This window comes from Anolis sagrei, chromosome 1 (assembly GCF_037176765.1).
Source record: "Anolis sagrei isolate rAnoSag1 chromosome 1, rAnoSag1.mat, whole genome shotgun sequence".
Classification (NCBI taxonomy): domain Eukaryota; kingdom Metazoa; phylum Chordata; class Lepidosauria; order Squamata; family Dactyloidae; genus Anolis; species Anolis sagrei.
This window is the reverse complement of record NC_090021.1, coordinates 256,093,926-256,119,018: the sequence shown is the minus strand read 5'-3', so window position 1 is coordinate 256,119,018 and position 25,093 is coordinate 256,093,926. Positions and strand designations below refer to the sequence as shown.

Here is a 25,093-nt window from a genome sequence, read left to right as displayed (position 1 = left end):
ATGAATGGGGGCCAAAATGGCTGTCATTTTTTTTCTTGCTAGATTTCTACTTGTTTGGAGAAGTTGTGTGGGATTTTTTATTTTCCTTCCATCAGGTTTTTTTAATGTAATAATGCAAGATAAATGTAAGCATCAATTTATAATTTTAGCTACAATAAATGTAATAAACTTCTACTTTCAACATGAATGTCAGCAAGTTAGATTTTTAATATTGTATTTTTAGTGTTAGCTTAACATAGTTATTTTTTTTTAACGTTCTTAACTCTGTATCAATAAGAATGGAATGACTTCCCAGATTTTTTGGAAAATGACTTTAGGAAACTGTATAACATATTACCTCCATAATATAGCATAGAAAACTGAAGGCATGCATCTCCTGGAAGTGAAGTTCTTTTTCAGCACACTGCAACATTTTCAGAACAATCAGAAGAGAGTAGAAGAGTCGCTCTAGCAAATCTTTCTCAGTTAGGGCTCTTTTATTCTTCTTTCTCTCACACACACAGTATATATTTATTATTTATTTATTTATTATTTATTAGATGCACTTATTGACCGCCATTCTCAGCCCTTACGGGCGACTCATGGCGGTGTACAGTACACATAAAAAGACAGTTACAGAGACCAGTATCAACAACATATGACTATACAACAAATACAAACTACATAAAAATCCGCTTCGTCTCTTAGTAGAATCATAGCCAGTCTCATCTTCCTTATACCATTCCAGTTCTCATTACCGTAATGTTGTTGCTTAGCACTTAATTAAATGCTCTCTCGAACAGCCAGGTCTTAAGGCTTTTTCGAAAGGACATGAGGGAGGGCGCCTGTCTGATGTGTGCCGGGAGAGTGTTCCACAGCCGGGGGGCCACCACCGAGAAGGCCCTCTCCCTCGTCCCCGCCAGCCGTGCCTGTGATGCAGGCGGGATCGAGAGAAGGGCCTCCCCAGACGATCTCAAGGTCCTCGTGGGCTCGTAGGCCAAGATGCGGTCAGAAAGGTATTTTGGGCCGGAACCGTTTAGGGCTTTGTAGGCCAAGACCAGCACCTTGAATTGGGTCCGGTAGCAAATCGGCAGCCAGTGGAGCTGGGACAACAAGGTCGTTGTGTGCTCCCTGCTACCCGCTCCAGTTAGTAACATGGCTGCCGCACGCTGGACCAGCTGAAGCTTCCGGGCCGTCTTCAAGGGCAGCCCCACGTAGAGAGCATTGCAGTAGTCAAGGTGGGATGTGACAAGAGCGTGTACCACCGTGGCCAAGTCAGACTTCCCGAGATACGGGCGCAGCTGGCGCATGAGCCTAAGCTGTGCAAATGCTCCCCTGGTCACCGCTGAAACCTGGGGATCCAGGCTCAACGATGAGTCCAGGGTCACACCCAGACTGCGAACCTGCGCCTTCAAGGGGAGTGCGACCCCGTCCAGCACAGGCTGTAACCCTATATCCCGTTCGGCCTTGCGACTGACCAGGAGTACCTCTGTCTTGTCTGGATTTAGTTTCAGTTTGTTCGCCCTCATCCAGACCGTTACAGCGGCCAGGCACCGGTTCAGGACCTCGACAGCCTCCTTAGTAGCAGGTGGGAAGGAGTGACAGAGTTGGACATCATCTGCGTACAGATGACACCGCACCCCAAAACTCCGGATGATCTCACCCAGCGGCTTCATGTAGATGTTAAACAGCATGGGGGACAGTATGGAACCCTGTGGCACCCCACAAGTCAAAGATTGTGGTGCGGAACAGGAGTCCCCCAATGACACCTTCTGGGTGCGACCCTCCAGAAATGACCGGAGCCACCGCAAAGCAATGCCTCCGAGACCCATTTCCGCAAGGCGCCCCAGAAGGATACCGTGGTCGACGGTATCGAAGGCCGCTGAGAGGTCCAGGAGCACCAACAGGGACACACTCCCCCTGTCTAGCTCCCGGCGCAGATCATCCACTAAGGCGACCAAGACCGTCTCGGTACCATGCCCCGGTCTGAAACCAGACTGTGCCGGATCCAGATAATCCGTGTCTCTCAAGAATACCTGGAGTAATGATATACATATCATTACTCCTGAGTTTGTCCATCATCTTTGAGTTTCCCCTTCATCTTTTCATTACTTTTCTGTGTTTCTCCAACTATTTCCAAAAGTATAGTCAGTTTGAAGGTGAAAATATAGTAACGTTTACAGAAAAACTTAAAAAAAAGGGGAGAGAGAGGAGGGAACACAACAGGAACAGAGACTATAAGAATAGTACCATAATGCAATAAAGAAATTTTATTTCTGCTGCCTAAAGTTGTATTTGTATCAGCATTCATTGGATACTGTTTAGAAATGCATGTAATTCTTTCTTTGCAAAACCATACACATACACACACATTTTTTTAAAATCCTAAATTGCTGCTCATGTACTCCAGCTGTATCTTTTCCTTAGAAAATGTCCCAGTTTTCTGGGACCTATTTCTGTTAAAACACTGTTCTTCTGTACTTTGTTACTTTTTTGCTTTTGGGATAATGTTATAGATGCCTTTAAAAAATCTTATTCTATTGTCAGGTTTCAGTCCTCACTCAGAGAAGACCACAAGCCAAATAGTAAACCAGAAGGTGTCCTAACATAGTTAGGTGAATACTAAAGGTATATATATATATCTTCATTACACTGTTATATTAGGAGCCCTTTCACCCACAAAGTTATAGCACAGTGATTCACTTCCTGGCTGCAATCATATGGAACCCTGGGGTCTGTAGCTTGGTGAAATGCTAAAGCAATCTGCCTGAGATTCCTATACATCCCTCCCTAAACTGTAGATGCCAGGATTCCTAAGAATGTTGCTATGGGAATTCAACTGGAAAAATGTTCTAATTGTACCTAATTTGAAAGAGTCCCAGGATTTCTCCCAATGGGGCAAATGTGTTGGGAACTTGCAGCATTTGCTGCAGTACACAATGTTTATAAAATATCCATAGGGTATTTCTTCTGTCCCAGAATATGTCTGGCAGTTATATGTACCTGATAGAACAGTTTGTTCACTCCCGCTGTGCTGGTACAGCTGTACCAGAAGCTCCCACTTTATTTGCCTTGTATTAAGTGTTTGCTTGCAGCCCAAGGCTTGGGATTCTGCAGAAGGGTGGCTTCCTGTTAAAGTTTGCAGTTATAGGGCAGGCCCCCTGTCCATCATCGTTAAGTTTGGTTCCACCCCCTGTTCAGGACAATTGAGAAGGGAAGGGAGCAATTTTTAGTCAGTCTCAGCAAGGAAAGTCAATGTACACGACATGTACAGAATTCTCCTGTACAAAGGCTTCAACCCTGAAGACTTCCCGGGGGAGAACAGTCTTAAGAGCAAAAGGATTCCCAAAGATTCCCAGGGAAACAGCCCTAAAGCTCTGAGGAATTTTGGAGGGAAAAACAGCTTTGAATATCTAAGAACTCCAGCTGAAGTGACTACAGGCCTACTGATAGGTCCACTCGGTGCTTTGAGACGCAGTTCAACCTGGTAGTGGAGCCCACATCAGTTAGGTTTAGGTTCACAGTTAGCCTGGGAGAAGTTTGGAAAGGGATTTTCCTTTAGAGTAAAGTAACAGTTAGAAGCCACTAGTTGCACAAAAGCCTGGAAGCATTTGTTTAACCTTTTGAAGACAAAATAAGTTTCTGTTGATTGTTCATCAATAAAAGACTTTGTTATATTTCACAAGCTCTCTAAAGACTGTTTATGGTGAAAATCCTTACGAATTTCTCTTCGGGCCCCCTGGCTTCCCGCTGGGCTAAAGTTGCACGTCCTGTTTTAAAAGCAATTTGTTTCAAGCCCAGCGCGTGGCAGAACACCCGCCTCCAGGGATGTGTGCCTTTTTAATTCCAAGACATGTTGGTACAAACTCTGTTGCTGCGTTCTGTCCCACCCAGTTGCAGATCCCCTTCCCAGTCTTTGTGATCAATATGTCTATATCTTTCTTCTGAGTGACTTATGACATCTGAATATGGAGTTTCTATGCATCCCCATGTCCCTATCTTCAGTTTTAGCTGTACACATGAGTAAATGAACAGGCTTCATATAGAACAGGCTTCATATAGAACAGGCTTCTGCATAGGAAATAAATAAAGAGTACAGTAGGTGGAGTCTTCCATCATGAAAATAATGGACAAGAAGAGAGTCATTTGTGATATTGGAGTGTCATGAATATTATAGGAAAATATGGACCCAGCAGCTGAATTTGCACAAAATAATAAACCAGTAGGTTGCACATTGTTGGTGCATGCTATTTGAGGAGCAACTGGTAATAAAATAATTTTGGTCTGAGTTTATTGAGTGATGTGTCTCTTACAGCAAATCAGAGAGCCAAACCAAAAATAATCGGTGGTTTATTCCTTCTCTTTGTAGAGAAGGAAAGGGAACCTCTTGCATTTTCATTATATATAACGCAGAAGGAAATTTTGTCTGGCTGGAACAAACATGAACCAAATTGCTGATGCACTCTCACTTTTGTGTTATTATTTATTGAATTTATATTGCTTTTTTCCTTTCCTAAACAGAAACTCAGGACTATATTTCATGAAGCCACTATCCTGAAGTATCTGTGCAACAAGGGATAAGTATATTTATTGTTAACGAACCAGCCTTTGCAAGGCAAGCTAAACAGGCCAATTTTCCTTTTTATGAAGAACAGCTGAAGCATCTTCTGCAGAGTCCAGTTCAGTGTAAATACCACTCAAGTTTGTGTAAATGTCTAAAACAGCTACTAGGTGACATTCAGAAAAGTATTACTATTGCCTAACATTTGGGACCCCTACATTGAGCTAAGAGGAATCCAGTTGGGGTCAGGACCCACAATTTAAGAAGCATTGCTCTAGAGGATGTATTTCTACCCTCCCATAGTTTCACTATCTAGTTAATTTTTTTAAAGGACCAAAGAGAATACAGTTCTTTTTTAAAAAAAAAAATACAAACTTTAATTGATGAATAAGTGTTAGGGAAAGTGGAATAGCAGAACAGTCTCATCCCATGGCATCACTTCTGTACCAGCATTTTGGGACTGAAGCAGCTAGAGGCTCATCAGTAAGTGATGGGACTGTGTCGCAAACAAGGGCTTTTGATGAGTTTTATTTTCAATGTAGGCGACAAGTTTGTCATAGGGAAATCATCCTCATTTCCACTTCTTGATGTCCCTTTATTGTATTGTGTCATTGCAAAATCATTAAAAGAAATGCTACATTATTCCTTTCTCTGTTCCTTCCCTTAAAAGTTTGCATACAGAGATAACCCAAATCAGAAGCATTTCAGTGACATACTCTCCTTTGTTGTCATGTGTGCGTAAATTGATATTTGTTACTTTCTTTTTTGCAATATGCTTTTTCTAGAGAAATATATAAATATAATATGTGATAAGGAGATGAAGAAAATCTATTCAAATTGGAATAATACCTCATAGTAAATAATTGGATGTTATAAAATAGACTGATTTAAGGTTATTAGTGCAAACCTTTCAAATTGGCAACGGATAGGTGAAATATAAATCACTACTCCTTCTGCAAAAGATTGTTTTGAGATAGTGATCACTTTGAAGTATAGCACTAGAAGCAGAATTCCTTTTCTAATGTTTGAATCTAGTTTGAGTCTCCAGTTGCTTGGAATCTTTCATTGTGGCTTGCACAGTATTTCAAGAAATGGAGAGAGAGAGAAAGAGAGAGAAAGTAAGTCAGTTGGGGAGGGGGAGAGAGAAAAAAAAACAGATATCTAGAAGAAGACAGGAAGGACAGAGCTCTTTTCTTGTCACTAAATGTGCAGCAGAGGCAATTTCAGTTGGTACAGCTTTGGCCAGAAAAGCTGTCTCAAAACCAATTTTATGGAACTTGTATATGGCAGTCCCTGTCCTCGTACAGAAAGAATAAGTTATAGTAATGGATTTCCTGCATTGGAAGGGACTGGGTTAGATGATGGTATTCTGCCTTCTGATGCAAATGTCTCACTGGAAGGCAGTCCTCTCTACCTATGCTACCACTTTATCTTAAAAAAGGAAAGGGAAGATAATTCTAGTGTCATCTTTAAGACTAATGGTTTGTTTGGATAAGTGTTTATAGATTTCAGTCGAGTTCTTCAGATGCATGAATGGAATACAACCTTCTTGACTTGTAGTGTTTATTCCATGAGTTATATTGAAGTAAGTCCAAGTTACATTTGTGTTAAACGCTTCTTTAGTTGTTGTAGAGGTGTGAATCATCTTACATTTCTCACATAACAATAAAAATTCACTGTCAGAGGCAGACAGCATTAAAATGTGGGTTCAAAGTGATTTTTTCTTGTGTGAGGAAGGTAGAGGATTCTGACCTCTACAGCAACCAGAAAAACGAGTTCCACAAATGTGGGCTTACTTCAGCATAACTCACAAATAGGATGCTAGTCTTAATGAGAACAGGAAGAATTTTCTTCCTTCTCTCCCCAACACCAATTTTCCTCTTGTCCAGAAGTAGCAAGAAGGACTAGGAGAATCAAGTAATGCCTTTGTTTTACTGATTTATGTGAATTCTTCCTCTTACCCTTCTTTAATGGATTTGTTCCGGTACTCATTTTCTGAAATATTTGCTGTTGCTTTACTGTGGAAGGTACAAGTCATTTCCAAGTTATGGAGACCCTAAGGTAAATCTATCATGGGGCTTTCTGAGGTCGAGAGTGTGTGACTTGCCAAAGGTCACTCTGTGGGTTTCCATGGCTCAGCCAGAATCAAATCCTGGTCACCAGAGTTGGAGTCTAATGCTCAAATGATTACACCATGTTGGCTCTCTCAGTGCAAGGTAGATAACTAGTGTTTTTAACAACTTTTCCAGGTCTGGTACTGTTCTTGTTGCTACTCCCTTTAAAAGACTGGAAGCTTTAAAAATTAATATTTATACTTGTGATCCATTCAGATGGGGAACAGAGATGTTTAAATAAATGACAAATATAGTCACATATTTAATTAGAATATCCAAACAGTTTTTGTTTCATTGTATCTGATGGTCAAAATTCATCTTTGAAATAGTGGAATTACATATGTAATCAGCAGAAATCAAGTTGTTGCTGATCTTCTAAACCAGTGGTTCTCAACCTGGGGTCCCCAGATGCTTTTGGCCTTCAACTCCCAGAAATCCTAACAGCTGGTAAACTGGCTGGGATTTCTGAGAGTTGTAGGCCAAAAACATCTGGGGACCCCAGGTTGAGAACCACTGTTCTAAACAGTTCTTTTCTCTGGTGCATGCTCCTGGTTGCTGTTGTTGATTATTTAAATATCTGTAAGGCTTAGCTTCACTCTGTGCTATAGGATATTAAATGATGGACTGCTATTGTTACGGGAGGGTCCCCAATTTCCAAGAATCCAGGAGATCAGTGAAGAAGGAAGAGACAGAGACAGCTTTTGCAAGTTCACAGAATTTTAATCTTACCCGGGTAAGGGTGCTTCAGCTTCCCAAATGGCTGATGTGGCACAGAGCATTACCCCAAAACATCCTGTATTTATAGGCAGAATTACCTAGTTTGCACATGCGCATATGGGTCTTGACATTTAACAATCTAATCATTATCAAGTTGTCCTCGAGGAATCGCGGCCAAGAACATTTGTTGGCAAAATACTATAATTTCCACTGCTCCCCTTTTCATCAGCTGACCAGCCACATTCCCAAATGAATTACGTAAAGGTGAATCTTTAGAATGAATCATAACTTCATATATATCTCTTTACACATATACGACTCCATATATCTTCATATATGTATCTTTAACTTATTCAAAGCAAGCATTTCCCTTATTAATCCGTCTGTAATCACAATACATTATTTTCCTATATTCTTATTAGAATATCATAGGACTGAATTACCTGCTATTTACATCAGATGGAGGATAGATGGCGCTGTTGTACCATATCTTCAAATGTCCTAGTTTTGGATCAATAATTATCGATTTGCCTGTAGAGCCAATTTCTCTGACCTTCCACATTTAGCACATAGCCTTGGCTTCCTCAAATATTGACTTAAGATATGGCTCCTTCCATGTCCTAGTTCTATTTCCATCTGTTAGTTTCCCTTCCACCAGAATTCTCTGCTTCCCAGCCTCAAGAACGGACAGCTAGCTTTTAATGTAAGACTTCTTCATTAATTCCATTAATTCCTAATTATTTTTTCCCTAATGACTGCCACACTATCAAATATAGTTTGCTGGCTGAGAATGAATGAGACATCATGACTGAAGGAAGAAATGTGGTACTGGCATTTATTACACAAATCTGCCCTCAAAACTTATAAGAATGATTATTTAGTTCCAGTGGGAATGTTACGCTTATCTGAACCCTTCCTGTCAATGATGCTTTGATACCAGCAGGAAGGAGAGGAGGGCCATAATTTAGTAGAAATATTTTGGTGTTCTAGTAGAAAGCTCATGGATCATTCCTTAAGCAACTCCAAATAGGTTTAGGAAAAGAATCCTGCTGGGAATCCTGACAGCTACACCCTGTCAGTATTGACACTTCTGGTCTAGGTGGGCCAATGGTTTCATTCAATTTAGGTTGGTTTTCTGTCTTTCCAACTAAAGTAGATAAAATTTTATAGGAATGGAATGCCATAAAGATGGGGGATGTCCTGTGAACATTTACAAAGCAATATAATGGGTTTTTTTTCTGAAAAAATGCAGGAATGACAGTATGTGGACTCAAGTACAGAAATCTTACTAATATGTAGAACTGGGTTGTTGTAGGTTTTTCCGGGCTATATGGCCATGTTCTGGAGGCAATTTTTCTCCTGACATTTCACCTGCATCTATGGCAAGCATCCTCAGAGGTAGTGAGGTATGTAGAACTACTTATGAAAGATGTAGGTTTCAGGTTAGAATGCATTTAACTAATGTTATGTTTTTATATGGTCATTGTGCTTTGTAACATTTAATTGAATTAGTTGTGGGTACAAATTACTATGTTTGGTCCTTTCAAATTGTCTTCATAGGCACATGACAACAACAAATGTAGTATTGTTTCCATCCTTGTCATACCGGTTTATATTGTTCCAAACATTGCTTAAGCAGGAAATCCACAATTATATAATTGCATTGCTATTCACAGCATGTGTGTGTCTCTGTGTATTTATGTAGAAGGATGGATAAGAGAGATAGGCTTGACAAAGACCACCTTGGGTGTTTCTGACAAAGGTGACATTTCTAGCAGGAATTGTCTGGATCATTTTAGCCATTGCTCTCCTCTGGGCAAAATTGTACACAAGAGTTTGTGAAGTTGTTTTCATCTAACATTCTGTATTTGGACCCATTGAGCTGTTGTGAACAACAGAATTTCTCATCAAACACAGTGTAGGATCCTGACCCTCAATAAGGTCAGCATCCAAAATTTCCACTGCCTTCACCTTGACCTCTTCTGTTGACAGCATCTGATTAATTCCAAGTTATTTTTGTAATTGCCAGTTCTTGACCTTTCCTCTCCCATTGTGTGCTGAAAGCAGAAATCTGCATCTTTGAGCTTGATGCCTTTCATCAGGAAAATGTTTTCCTCACTCAGTCATTCCTTTCCTAATTTTTCCACAACTCTTACACACTCTTTTATACCTTTAGTTGCCAAGCCCAGGGCCATAGCCGGGGGGGGGGGGGGGGGGTTAAAAGTTTAACCATGCCCTGAAATGTTTCAGATTAAAAAAGAAACCTTTTTTTACTCATAACTTGGTTAGGCAGCTACAGCCCCCGCCCCTACATCTCCCACATCCTCCCACATCCTGCTATACTGGATTAACACTGGGAGGTAGGGGTAGCAGCGGGGGCTGTCCTGAAGACCTCAATCCTCATGCAGGCTATCTGGATGAGGAGGAATAATCTGAAGATCAATCCCGACAAGACAGAGGTCCTCCTGGTCGATCGTAAACCGGATTGGGGTATAGGGTGGCAACCTGTGCTGGATGGGGTTACACTCCCCCTGAAGTCACAGGTCCACAGTTTGGGAGTCCTCTTGGAATAATCTCTTATGCTTGAGGCTCAGGCATTGGCGGTGTCCGGGAGGGCTTTTGCACAATTGAGACTCGTGCGCCAACTGCGACCATACCTCGCAAAGGCTGATCTGGCTGGGGTGGTCCATGCCTTGATCACCTCTAGATTGGACTACTGCAATGCGCTCTACGTGGGGCTGCCCTTGAAAATGGCTCAGAAATTTCAGTTAGTTCAATGGGCGGCAGCCAGGATGTTAACCGGTGCTCCTTACAGTGAGAGGTCAACCCATTGGCTGCCGTTCGTTTTCCGGTCCCAATTCAAGGTGCAAGTGATCACCTACAAAGCCCTAAATGGTTTGGGACCTTCCTACCTGCGTGACCGCATCTCTGTTTATGAACCCGCATGCTCCCTTCGTTCATCCGGAGAGGCCCTGCTCACGATTCCACCTGCTTCGCAGGCGCGGTTGGTGGGGATGAGGGACAGGGCCTTCTCTGTGGTAGCCCCCCAACTCTGGAACACCCTCCCCAAGGACATTAGACAGGTTCCTACATTGGCAGTCTTTAGGAAGAACTTGAAGACTTGGCTATTCCGGTGTGCCTTTCCAGAATAGGAAACTCCAGCAACACGTCCCAGAAGCACTTTACTAGAGACCTAAGATTGTCAGCACGTTGCACTTAACCAAAAATACTTATATTTCAACTGTCATACTCAGCACTTTTAATCTGTACCCATTTACACTTGGCCCAGCCTTAGTTTTATTGTGCTATGGTGTACTGTTTACTGTTTACTGTTTGTTGCTTTAATTGTTTTTGATTTGCTTTATGGTTTATGTGTATTGTTGTATTGTTGTTTTATTGAGGCCTTGGCCTTGTAAGCCGCATCGAGTCCTTCGGGAGATGTTAGCAGGGTACAAATAAAGATAATAATAATAATAATAATAATAATAATAATAATAGTAATAATAATCCCCTTCCAGTATTCAGATCTCAAGACAATTGGGGCTTTGAACAAGAACACCTGAATTCATACACCTCTTCTTCCTCTTCTTTCCTTTCTCTTTCTTCCATTTTTTCCCTTCTTTTTCTTTCTTCTCGCCCCTTTTAGTCTCTCCCCCCTTCCTTCATCTTCTCTTCTTTCTTTTGCTTTCCTTCCCTTACCTCATACCTTTCTATCTTTCCTTTTTCTTCCTTTATCTGGCCTTTTCTTAAAAGTCACATTCTTTCAACCTTAGAACAAGGTGCAAGCAAACACACAGCTTCCAAAATATAAATCTTCATTAAATTACTTCCTTATTATTCTGGCATGGATGTCCCTCCTGTGGTCTTCAGTCCCGTCATTTTGCCTCAAGATGTAGCCATCTTTTATTCCAGGTACTGTTCCATTATCCGAACAGAGGTCAAAAGGGGGTGCTAGACAGAGAAGGATAGTCCATTTTAGAGGGAGTGGGGGTTTGAAGGAGTAAACTCTGGTTTCCTGTTATTCCTCTCACTCATGTTGCCGTTGTGGAAACAACCCTTGTATATGAAATGGGAAGTGTGTGTTGGGGGGATGGGGGGTGGAGGGAGTAACCAACAAAAATGAAGGACATGGTTTTCCTCCATCAACTTCCCACTTCCAATAAAGTGGACTATTCTTCTCTATCTAGTGCCATCTTTTGGCCTCTGCCCAGATAATGAAACAGTACTGTATTCCAGAAGCTAATCCTTTCTGTCTCCATACTGCTGCCTTGTGGTTGCATCTGAGCATAATATATAATACCTATAGCTCAGTAGCTAATCTTTTCTATATATGTACTGTCATTTTTTTTAGTTTTTTTGAGTGGTGGTGGGGGAGGGGGGGCTGCGATGCTTGCGATGCTGTCAGAGGACCTTGCCCCTTTATGGCTCTGCCACTGGTGCTGTTTCAGGCATGTTAGGATCCCAAGCTGGGTGAAGAAAGGCTCAGCCTGCACCTCTTCTCCTTGCCAAGGAACCTGGCTGATTAGGTGCCTTCGGATGCACTGGGTGTTGGGATCAGAGCAGGGAAGGCAGCCACCTCTGACTCAGCCCGAGGGGGAAGAGGAGGAGGAGGCTGCCAATGGAGGGAGGCAAGCAGTTCCTGGAGAATGAGAAGTCAGGCAGGCAGGCAGGCAGGCAGGCAGCTGGAGGGCCTGTTGGCCATTCTGCCACCTACCTCCCTGATACAACTTTGCCTGTACTATTGGGTGCATTCCATTCACCAGCACATCATTTTTTTTGTTTCATGTTTTCTAAAATTGAAGCAAGCATTACTTTAGAGGATGCACGAGACTAGAATAAATATGGTAAATGTGTACGACTATAAGTGGTAGCCCACTGACCTTTTTATTATTCTGACTAGTGAACTCATTGACAACGCAGACAATGGCAAATAAATTCCTGATTTTTTTCTATTAATTTTGGAAGGAAAGTAAAATTCACAAAAGATCAATATCTTTATTTACCAACAAAAATCCAGAAAACATATATCCTGCATCTTTTATTGGGCAAAGGTGTGTTTTTTTTAAACCCAGTGTGATGTATTTCTTGCATTTTGGTTGCTCAATAAAGATACTGCTGTTTTGCGATTTTGTAGTATTTTGTGCATAGCCAACACAGCTACAATGAATGCTTCCTGGCCATAATCTAGCTAGTTTGTGAATACATAAAACCTTATGTGCACATAGAGAGTTTTCTTCTTATTTCTCAAATGGTAACTAACTACTCCCACTTCTGTGGACCTGGGCTGTTGGCTAAAACCATTTATGTACTTTTATATTTATGATGTTTCCATGCAAGGAGTGTATACTCATCATATTCACATTTATTTTAAATGCCTTATATATTTTCCCTGTAATACTTCATAACTGGAAGATTTATGACAGTGGTAGAACCAGGCAGAATTCTATTGACTGGTGAAAAGGGGGCCACATTGTAAGCATCCACATTGTCAACTGAAGAGCAGCTTTCTCAGCCATATTGGAGATTCAGAACAAGGTTTCATTGTCTTCTTGACTTAGAGAATCCTAACAAATGCACTAAATAACAGAAGAGCAACAAATCTGAAACCATCTTCAAAACAGGCAGTTGCTAATAAAATGGTATACTGTACTTGATATTAACAGTTGTGGTATTATAATTTTAAACAATTGAGCAATACTGTCCCTTCCCATGCTAAATACACATACACACTGGGAAGATGCGAACACAACGATGGACAGGGTATAGGGATTTTAGCTTTGAAGATCCCCACCGCTATCACCAATTGCGAGGAGGTGCTTGTGTGTTGCTGAGGTTGGCAACGGCAGGCCCTAATAATGGAGGTATTTTACCTCAGGCCGTTTTTAATCCCACCGCTGCCACCAATTGTGAAGATGTGAACACAACGATGGACAGGGTATAGGGATTTTATCTTTGAAGATCCCACCCCTATCACCAGTTGTACAGATGTGTATGTTATGGAGGGAATTTGCCTCAGGCCTCAATTGTGTAGAAGAGTATATTATGGAGGAGGCCAATTATTATTTGTAAATTAAGGTAACTGCCACCAACGTGAGGTATTTGAGGTACCACCGATGAGATCTGGCTCTACAGACGCAGATTAGTTGAGATGTTTTCAACAAAAGATAACAAGTTTATTGTATACAAAGCTTATGGTTGCAGGCTGTTAAAAAACGTATGGAACTTTGAATATCACGTGGTTTATAATACAGTCCACTCTTCCAGATAACACAGCTTGTGGCTAACTTTCACTGAGGTGAAGCCCGCTAGTGAATAATGTTTCACTACTATAAATAGCCTTTCAATTTGATCTTCCCTCGATCAAATCTCTGATCTCTAGCCCTTCCTTAACTAGGGATCTTAACCAGGCTTCCCCTAGTTCTCTTTGACTAAAGAATCTGGCCAGGTTTCTTTCTTCAGCCCTCCTAGACTGAAAAACACCAGCCACTCACACACAAGTCTCTCTCTCTCAGGTCTTTCCAAGCCTCCGTCTGCTGCTTTTTTAAAAACACCCATAACTTTTCCTGCTTGGCTCCACCCACTTCTCCCTCTCATGAGCTAGTCAGCCTCGTCTCCTTGGCAACGCTCACTGTGGATTCAAACCAGATGACTCCAGTTTTAGCTACTGTTACAAACACAAATACATACTCTAACAGTTAAACACAAACATAATAACAATGACTTCTGCACACACACATATTTCATAGAATGTGGAAAATTAAATACCATCACATATTAGGAGAAACAAATGGTGCCTTTTAAAAACCAAATAATTTCCTGGACTATACAGAGAGACATTTAAAGAAAGCATCATCTCTTCTCTGGGGAGTACATTTTAATGTGTTTGTCTGTGGCCATGGCTGCTGCAGTATCAAAGCAACAACTTTGGCATTTGCAGTAGAGTACAAAGTGCACTGATGTCAATAGAAATTTTTAAGACCAAGGAATGATAGGAACGGCACTCAAGAAACCTTGCTTGCCCTTACTTTCCTGCTTCATTTTTGTGCTTTTTGAATTCTTCAGCCTTGGCGAACTTTACAAAATGAGTGTCTGATTCTTTCAAAACACAAGATGCACTCATTTTAAACATACAAGAGAAGGGGCAAAAACAAAACAAATGCAATTACTTTTCATAAAATTTATTTTTGAGGTAATATCATTCAGGTATCTTGACTCTTTTATATTTATACAATTCAGATTTATAAAGTCTTTTTGTTATTTATTCTGGCAAGGCTTATGAGGGCTTTAGAATAGGATGAATACCTTTCACATCACTGAAGAGTACCAATTTGGGCATCTAGTGAGTCCATAGCCCCTTCAGTTGGCTCAATACAGTGGATAATATGGTCTTGATACTTGGATGGAAGGAGGCAAGGATAGGTTTGGTGGTTAAAACATGAAACAAAACAAGAGGGAAACTGGAGGCAGTCAGACAAGAGTAAGTAAAAACATAACTTTGGCTGAAGAGCAGAAGAAATATGAGATTCCCATGGCCCCTGAGCAAATGAGTGGCAGAGGTGAGATTCAAACCAAGGCCTCCTGATTGGAAGCTAGGCCTCTTACTTTGGTATTGCACCTCTTGTTGTTAGGTCTCGGAGCTCATTCCTTAGTCTCCAGTTTTCATGGGTCATCTCCAGTCAAAAGACAAGGGCACAGATACTCTAGTTTGGGTGGATTTTGCAAATTTTAATTGATTTGTAGCTGCAACTTTTAAAATATATGTATTTACAGATCATCTATCTTTATTTTGTTTCCTTTTCCTTCACTACTAGTCATTGTAGTGTCAAGGCTCACCTTCAACTCTACTCTGCATCTACTTTTTTGTTAGAAGCAACTAGGCTAGTTCAAATCTTCCTTGCCCCAACCTCTTAAGTAAGTGAGAAGGAATAATCTGTTTATTTCACCTTAATCAGGGAGGAGCCTACTTAGCTAAAGGTTTTGTCCTAATTTCTATCTGTACAATCTGTGTGCTCGCATGTGTTTGAACTAAAAGCTGTTAGTAGTGGGGCTGCACAAAAATTTTTTTGTGGGTCATAAATATAGATTCGTTAAATCTGTATTTATGATTCTAGAGGAGAGAGGAGCCACACGTGTGCAGCCAAAGGAGCTAACCCCTAGGCAGTATTCTCTCCCCCCCCCCACCCACCCTGCAGGAGGCTGAAAGATGCCCACATGCTGTTTGCCCTCCTGCTGCCTGCTCTTTTAATTTTCATGCTCCTGGCCTTGGGATGAACAGAAGGATGCCCTGCCAGATAAGGATGCTGAGAAGGAAGGGATAAGGGCAGGAACTGTGACCCACCAAGTGCCTCCCTGCTGCTTCGGGGCCTCCTTCTGTCCATACTGAGTCCAGGAGCAGGAAAAGCAGGAAGGTAGGCAGGTCGTGGGGCTGCTGACACTGCCAGTTCCATGGCAAACATTTCTTGTCACCTGGCAGTAGATTTACACATAATGGCATAAAGCATATTTATTTATTTTATTTATTTTGAAGTTTTATATATCGAGCTTCTCACCTCATTAGAGGGACTCAGCCCGGTTTCCAACCATAAAAACACATACAATTGGTAAAATATCAAAGTACATAATTACAATAAAACACTGGAAAAGCACATATATTTAAAAACTACAGTGGTCAGTTGTCATTCTAAAATCGAATATACACTGTCTTCCATCCAGATCGTTGTCTCATTCTTCGAAAGCCTGTCTCCACAGCCATGACTTCACCTGTTTCCTGAATCTCAAGATTGTTGGGGCGGTTCTGACCTCAGGCGGGAGAGAGTTCCAGAGTCATGGGGCCACCACCGAGAAGGCCCTGTCCCTCGTCCCCACCAGCCGCACTTGTGAGGCCGGTGGGACCGAGAGCAGGGCCCCTCCAGACGATCTTAGTAATCTTGATGGTTCATAGGGGAGAATACGTTCAGAGAGGTAAACCGGGCTGGAGTCATTTAGGGCTTTATAGGTTAACACCAGCACTTTGAATTGTGCTCGGAAGCTAATTGGCAGCCAGTGGAGCTGGTGTAACAGCGGAGTGGTGTGCTCCCTGTACCCAGCACCCGTTAGTAATCTGGCTGCTGCACGTTGTACTTGCTGCAGCTTCCGGGCAGTCTTCAGAGGCAACCCCACGTAGAGAGCGTTGCAGTAGTCTAAACGGGATGTAACCAAAGAGTGGACTACCGTGGCCAAGTCAGCCTTCCCAAGGTATATGATTTCATGCAGTACTGTATTCCCATATGTTGGGATGGTAAAGTCATGTGCAGCCCCATGTCTGTATTTTGATTAGACATGGGGCTGATCTCTGTTAAGCTCTTGCAAGAAAAACAGATTGGATTGTTTCTTTTATTTCATTTAGGATCCTTGTTTAGGATCCAAAGTGGCTTGCAAGCATGTAAAATCAGGATACAATTAAAATTATTTATAATAGTCTAAAATAATGCAATTAAAGTTCAGTTAAAAACAGAAGATTAAAACAATATAAAATACCAATAAGATATGTATTCGCAGTGCATATTAGTTCCACAGCATTTTAACTATCTTGGTTCATGGGAATTGTAGTTTGGTAAGGGGCTTAAAATTCTCTAATCTACTCCTCGTGGCTTGTTCTTGGTCAAGCCACGAGAGTAAAGATGAAGATCCACCCAGAGGAAAAGTGTTCCTGCCATACATCAAGGGAACCACTGATCGCATAGGGAAGCTGATGAGGAAACACAACATACAAACAATCTACAAACCCACCAAGAAAATCCAACAAATGCTACGTTCAGCAAAGGACAAGAGGGATCCTCCCACCTCTGCAGGAGTCTACCGTATACCATGCAGCTGTGGACAAGTCTACATAGGGACCACCAAACGCAGCGCCCAGACACGCATCAAGGAACATGAAAGGCACTGCAGACTACTTCAACCAGAGAAGTCAGCCATAGCAGAGCACCTGATGAACCAGCCTGGACACAGCATATTATTTGAGAACACAGAAATGCTGGACCACACCAACAACCACCATGTCAGACTACACAGAGAAGCCATTGAAATCCACAAGCATGTGGACAATTTCAACAGAAAGGAAGAGACCATGAAAATGAACAAAATCTGGCTACCAGTATTAAAAAACTCTAAAATTATAACAGCTAAACAACAGAGAGGAAAAAACCAGGCACAGATTAACACCTCCCAGCAACAGATTTTCCCAGACTCAGGCAGGCCTTCAAATGCTAATGAAGGTGATCAGCTAAACATTCACACCTAACTGCAGCAGGGAAGAGCTCCTTGCCCCACCCCAGCCATTCCACAGATATATAAACCCATTTTTCCTACTTCCAACAGACCTTCTCAACCTCTGAGGATGCTTGCCATAGATGCAGGCGAAACGTCAGGAGAAATGCCTCTAGAACATGACTCTATAGCCCGAAAAAAACCCACAAGAACCTAGTGATTCCAGCCATGAAAGCCTTCGACAATACATTGTGCAAAACTACTTCTTGTACTTCTGAAGCCCAAGGCTCCAGACTCAGAGTTGAATAAGTTGCACTGCATCAGACTGTCTTTAAATGTGCCCAGAAGCTTCATTTGACCCCAGTGGTTGCAGCCTGGTTGTTTGCTGGGGCTGGCTATAGGGAGAACAAAACTCCTTTATTGCAACAGGCTTCTAGTTTATTTCTGGGGAAAATGCAAAGTGCTGACTTTGGTCTTTAAAACTGTATGGTCTGGGTCCAGATTATTTGAAGGACTGTGCTTGCCTCTACGATTCCATCAGAGCACTTAGCCTTTCTGTCTGTCCCACCACTATTTGAAAGGGGCAAGGGAGAGGGCTTTCTCAGTAGTTGCTTTGAAACAGCCTCCTAGAGAGACCAGGATGCCCTCCTCATTGCTGGTAGCCGGTCTTCATAAATTGATGAGTGTTGAGATGTTAACGTTGTGTGGTTTGCCAAACATTTTAATATCTTCATGTTTCATGTTTTAACTTATGAAATGTTGTGTTGATTAAATATGTTGTTAGCCATTTTGAGTCATTATCAAAAGAAAGGGGGAATGTAAATGAAATAACTAACTAACTAAATAAATAATGATAAAGAAAAGGTTGTAAGAGGACAACTGTAAATGTGAAAAGAAATCGGAAGTCCATAGGTATGTACTAATAAATCATGCATTTTTACTCATATTTTGATGACAGAATGAATGTTTTCTAGTTAAGATATCTGTCTTTGTTTCCTCCTCTGGTGAAATATGCTAGAGGCTTATAGGCAGGCCTCCACCATTGTGGTTGTTTGCAATGGTGGGAAAAGAGCCACCCCAAGAATAGCCAATGCTTCCATATCCACTGCTGATTTGTGCTGTAATTCGTATAATTTATTTACCCACTCTTACCAAATAGCCTGCTTCATTGAGAAGTGATGAAAAAGACTGACTCATGAACTTTCTCTCCAAAGACATTGATGTGGACCAGACTGTGAGGTTCAACAACTGAACTGTTGGCTGCATACAATTAAAATGTTGTTATTTGTGTCTTTGCACTATGATAACTATGAACACTTGTTCATTATGCAATGCCTTTGGTGAACAGTGTATTTCTCTCTTTTCAACAGGGCAAGCATTGTACAGAAACGGATTATTTATTTTCAAGATGAGGGCTCTCTCACAAAAAGGCTATGTGAGCAAGGTATGATGCCTGTTATTCTCTCTCCTCTTTCTCATCAATTTCTCTTGACATCCCTTAGTAATTTGCTCTGCCAGGATGGCCAATTGAAACACAGGCTAGACTTGCACTGGCATTTCAGTCTGGCAAGTTGCACCACAAATCAGCAAAAAGTACATTTTTTGTTAAGTTTTATTGATTTTATTTGGGAGAGGCTTCTCTTGCAGTAATGGGAATTTTAATTTATTTGGCTGAATCATTCTCTGTCCTTAGAAATCAATTATAGCCTCTAAGCATTTGAGACACTGATGTTTTTGGACTGAAACTCCCATGAGTCTCACTACTGAATGCTGGCTAATGGAAACTGCATTCTACAAATGTTTGGAAGGCTATAGTTGTCTACTTTTGCTGTTGGCTCTCTTCTGGTGTCTCCCTTTGCTGGTAGGTCTGAACTGAATTTTCTTTTTAATCTAACAGACCTCCGCATTCTCTATATTTATTCAGTAAAAATGTCTGCAGCATTTCTATAGACCAGATCTTCCTTCCTGTTTACTTATGGCTCCCATGGCTGCTTCACCAAATGATCTTTCAAACATTTCCCTAGTCATACTTCTACTAAGTAAGTCTGGTTTGGATTTCAGCTTTGGAAAGAGCTGAATGATCAATATGATTTAGAACTGAAGAGCAAAGAATTCTAAGGCTTTTAGAAATGAGTCCCTAAGTTTACTTGTTGATGAAGTGTAAATATGAAGAGGATCAAGATTTGGTAGACTTGGAATCAATTCATTCCCAAGGTATCAGCAGAAAAAGAAGGGTGACTTAACAAGATTAGAAAAAGTCTTGAGGCTGTCATTAACTCAAAAGGAAACAATGAGATTTACTTCAGAATAAACATAATTAAATTTGGGCTTGAGCAGGCTCATCATACAGCAGTAGTAGCTATGCCAGTATTGACTCACTGTCATGTATCCAGTTAATACATGGAGTGGCGCTTGTGCAAGTGGTTATTGTCTTTAATATAATTTACTGTTTATTTAATTTAATTTGGCAGTTCTATATTGGCAAAATTCAGAGCAGAGTACAAGCAATAACATCACCTTTTCAAATTTTCAAACAATGAAACAAAACAATTTAGAGTACTTTAAAACCATTTCAGGACTACATCCAGTAAACTGATACATCAGAATCCAAGCTGTAATTTCCTGAGTCCCTGAATGCTTGGATAAAGAAGCCAAGTTTTCACCTGGTGCCAAAAGAAGGGCCATGCCAGGCCAGCCTTGAGGCAAAAAGTATAATCAGGTTGCTACAAATGAAAAAGAAAATTGCACAGTTCTGAGTAAAACTATGTGAGTTTCTTGAAAATGTGCCGTTTTTAAAGGTTGTACTGAGATTTCTCTCCTTTGCAAAGAAAAAAAGCCAGAATTGTTTGACCACAGGAAGAAATACTGATACTTTTCCCATGACATTTGTTGTGAAGTCAAAACTTCCATCCTTAGTTTAAAATTCTCAGCTACCTTCAAAAGGAGCAGGATAATTGAGAAGGTACAGGCCAATTCATGTGCCACAAGCAGCTCCATTCTCTGAAATTGGGGACCACCTGGAGAGTTGCTTGCTGACACTTCAACAAAAGAAGATACCTGCACCAGTGGCTTCGTTGTGCCTAATAGTAGGAATTGCTCTACCATTTAGGACAGTGGTTCTCAACCTGTGGGTCCCCAGATGTTTTGGCTTACAACTCCCAGAAATCCCAGCCAGTTTACCATCTGTTAGGATTTCTGGGAGTTGAAGCCCAAAACATCTGGGGACCCACAGGTTGATAACCACTGATTTAGGAGTTCTGTTCAATGCATTTCTTGAACATGTGATGCAGGGAGAGTAAAACAACATCTAGTGCCTCCAATCTCAGTGCCAATATGCCTGCCACCTTTGCTTTCTGGCTTCATCAAGTTTGGTAGAAAGTAAAAATGTGGCATTTGGAATAGCAACGAAAAAGCTGACTCATGTATGTAGGATACTATTCTAGAAAGGTTGCGATATTCATTCCCCCCCCCCCCAATCTATTTTGTGAACTATTTGGCTGACAGGACACTTTACTGAGAAAAAGTGCAAAATGTGTTCTTTTTGATGTGCAACTTCTTTTGAAATTATATCTAAATTACATAATTTTATGCACAGGTCTTCCAGAGAATGCTTTTGAGACCTCTTTGGAAAAGACTAGTAATTTCTTTATGCAGCAATGCAAATATAATAACTCCTGCCCCTTTCATTCTGACCATTAGGAAACTACGTTATTTAGGGAATGCTAAGAAGTCCAGCCCTTTATATTTTCCATAGGGCCAAAAAGTCTAAATTAGCATAACTTGGCCTTGACTGTGATAAGCCTCTTTCTTTCCTTTCCTTTTTTTAAATTCACTGAGATGTGCGCTGTAAGATGCTTCATTGAATTTAATATATATGACACATTTGACACCGGCTGGGCTTTTTCACTTTGAGTCCATTTAGAAATGCAGATTGCATTCCATTTGAAACTACTCTCTATGCTATGAGCAGAGAATGTGTTCAATGAAGTCACTGGAGCAAGTTACGTAAATGAAATTGAGACATCTGTTTCGTGTTCTTGAATACAGAAAAATCGAAAGGAGCATTAAAAGGAGAAAAGGACTTGTCAAGAATCTAAAACAAATTTGGGTTGTTTCTGTAAAAGGAAAATATTTCGCTTTCAAGATGTTACATTACCACCTTCCTACAAAGATGCTGTTAAATATTAGTGCATATTATTTGCATTTATATTCTAAATGTTATACATAATGCAAGTGGAGGTAGCTACTTATTAAATTATGCAAATGTCATGTCACGATCCAGAGGTGCAGAAATGCCCAACACAGCAGGAAAGGGAAACCCTGTGCAGCCCTCTTCCCCCTTCTCCCTGTAGTAGCAACGCTACTTCCATGCTGAACTACAACATGTCAACTGTCAGAGTTAACAATGACTCTATCACCTCATGTATAATACAAAATTGATAAAATTCTGTATCAAGTAAATGGAACATAACTTTCTATTTGTGCAGTTCCATCCTTGTTATTCGTATTCATCCAGTGGGCTCTTGATTTCATGAATGTAGAATCTGTGGGTGCAAAGAGCTGATTAAAATTCATGGATTTCCCCCATTTTCTCCCAAACTGGGGCTCAATGTAACTTACAAAAATTAAAACAATTACATTGGAAAGGACTTACAAAAGCATACGTTAAAATGTGCAAAAATAGACAACATACAAACTCTCCTTAGAATTAATCTAATTTGAAAAATCCATAAAGGCAAAAATTAGAAGTCAATAAAGCCACAAACTACGTAGTAGTAGTAATTTTATTGATTAGCCCTTAGGCCATATCACAATAAGAAACAGAACAACAAGGCCTGACAAGACCTGATCACACTCCACATAGAAAGTTAAAATAATACACTTATAATAATACAGTAAATACATATGATACAAACTATGTAAAAGCCTTGTGGTCAGTTTCTAAAGGCTGCTTAGAATAGGAAGGGTTTTATTTGTTGATGACTGGATGATGAAGAAGGAGCCACTATGCCTTCTTATGATATAGTTTGAACTTATTTGAAATGGGAAGCACATGTTCCTTCGATCATTCAGTGGCTGGGATCGGTGTAGTAATCAGGCAGAATCCAGCTACTTTTTTGCAGCTGAGAGAAAACAGCAGTGCTCTCTCTACCTCTCCCCGCAATCTCACACACATATCCAGGAGAAAACTTTGGAAACCCAGAGGAGAGATAGTTGGTTTTCACTCCCATAGCAGCAGTGTATGCCCAGCTTTTTGTTTCCTCCTCTTGTCATTAATACTGAAAGGAGGATATACACCTGTCCTTCAAAAAAGTTTCTATAATGATGTGGTGCAAAGAGCTGCTAGATCTCTTCTTGTGCACTAGTTTTAAAATGATGATTCTGGTATAGATAATTGTTAAATTATTCCTAATGCCACATTGAGTGTTTTTTTTTTTTTTGTAATGAAGCAAAATTAAAAACTGGCAAATACAAATGAATGAGCTGTTTGCTTAAAATCATTTCCAGTCAAATGTGTCCTTGATATCAAACTGTATGTTCATATAGGAGAGGAAGTCTGTCCTATAAGGTAGCAAATTGTATTTTTTTCAGCATCTTTGCCTCTTTAAAACCTACTGACATGGAAGTTCAGTCTTAATTCCGAATCTCTAAACTAACCAATTCTGAACAAAGAATTAGTCTGCCAAATCAGATATTTATCCTAATATTTTGTTAAATGCAGAGTAAGGCAAATCCAGCTGGGTATATTACTGAAGAGGGGAAATGTCTTATTTTGTTTTTAGGAACAATTTGTAATGTCTGTTATCAGGCTTCAGTTTAAAAGATGAGATCCACTTCGGAGGAGAAAAAAAAAAGGGTAGTTACTGTTGTTGTTGTCCCACTTTTTTCAGAATAGATAAAAATTAAAATCATCTGGGGAGACCCTGCTCTTGGTCCCATCTCCTTTGCAGGCATGATTGATGGGGTCGAGAGACAGGGCCTTCTCAGTGGTGGTCCCTCAGCTATGGAATTCCCTCTCTGGTGATATTAGATCACACCCCCCCGACCTTCAGAAGGGAAGTGAAACATGGTTTTGGGATCAAGCCTTCGGAGAATAGTTGCAGTGCAATAACATATGGAATATGTACAATGAATTCTGGAATGGCCCTGGATTGCAATCATGGATGGCGTGGTTTAATAGTGATTGTAATGTTTTAAAATGTTTAATATGTATTAATTTTAAAATTTATTTTTAAATTTTAATTGTATGTTGTTTAGAGGCATTGAATAGTTGCCTTTATGTAAGCTGCCTTGAGTTCGCTTTGGGGTTGAGAAAGGCGGGGTATAAATAGGGTAAATAAATAAATAAAGCACCTCACACTTAAAAAGCAACAAAAATAGCCTTAAATATTTTGTATATGTTTGTTTTAAAAATAATCTCTGAGTTTTGAAAAAGTATCTGATTCCTAGTAGTCAGACCATTTTTTTAGTTTAATGTCTATATTTTTGTCGATTAAGCCATCTGATTAAATGATTAAGTGCTGCAGCCTTAGTCATAAAGAAGAAAAATCCTGTTTTAAGACAAATGAAGTTACGTAATGTGGTTCAATACTTCTGTACTAAAATCTTTCAAATGTTGTCTTACAGTATTCAGCACTATGTTCACCATTCAAACACTTGATCCTGGTCCATAAGTACACTTTACATTAAACTTTAGAATAAAATATGCTGTTGACCCATGGGTTGTAAATGCTATTTATCAGAACTGTACAACAGCAATCTGTTCCAGTATCGTAGAGGGCCTTGGGCATGGAGAATCTGGCAAATTGTATCTCACTTCCGAGATGTCTGATTACTCATTTTATATTAAACTGTCTAAGAATTGACTTCATGCCATTTCAAATTGACATCATGGGTAAACAATGGAATTGCTTTCATTGGCTACAGTCTGGACAGGCAATACTTGTGGAATCATATGGATTCATTTGGATAGAAACAACCATGTAGGTATAGGATTACATGCTTACTATTGAATAATAGCATGACTGGGTGATGCATTGCTTTCAGTGGTAGACTACAGGATTGAGGAATATTCTCAAATCTAAAGAGGCATCAAAACACTGAATTTTACATTTTTCACACACTTTTAACATGCATATAAAATTTTCAAACAGTCTTTACTCTCTGTGCTGTGGCTCCCCTCTGACCTTTTTGAATGGTTGGGTGAGAAGATGGTGTAGGCTGGTAGCAGCTGGCCCAAGGCAGGACTAGTGCTTTCGCCTCTTAAAGGAATGAACTTAAACTTACCCATGGATCATATCAAAATCCATACTTTTGACCTTTGAACCTGTCCTTTACTTACACATGTAGTCAACTGAGTATATATGGTAGAACAGCATATTCCTTACAGAGTACCTTGAACAAGAACTTACATATCTTAAACTTCACATACAGGGACAAGGATCTAAGTTTTCCAGCCAACTACCTCCTTATGTTT

At 40.4% G+C, this 25,093-nt stretch overlaps 1 protein-coding gene across 3 annotated transcripts in view; it reads left to right on the top strand.

The window, feature by feature from the left end:
* The window catches only part of SPON1 (spondin 1), a 408,791-nt gene that overhangs the window by 95,550 nt on the left and 288,148 nt on the right, over positions 1–25,093 (top strand). For all 3 annotated transcript variants that reach the window (XM_067462685.1, XM_067462684.1, XM_060766576.2), the window contains exon 4: positions 18,987–19,060. In XM_067462685.1, the coding sequence (XP_067318786.1) occupies positions 18,987–19,060 (74 nt within the window). The remainder of the gene's footprint in view (positions 1–18,986; positions 19,061–25,093) is intronic.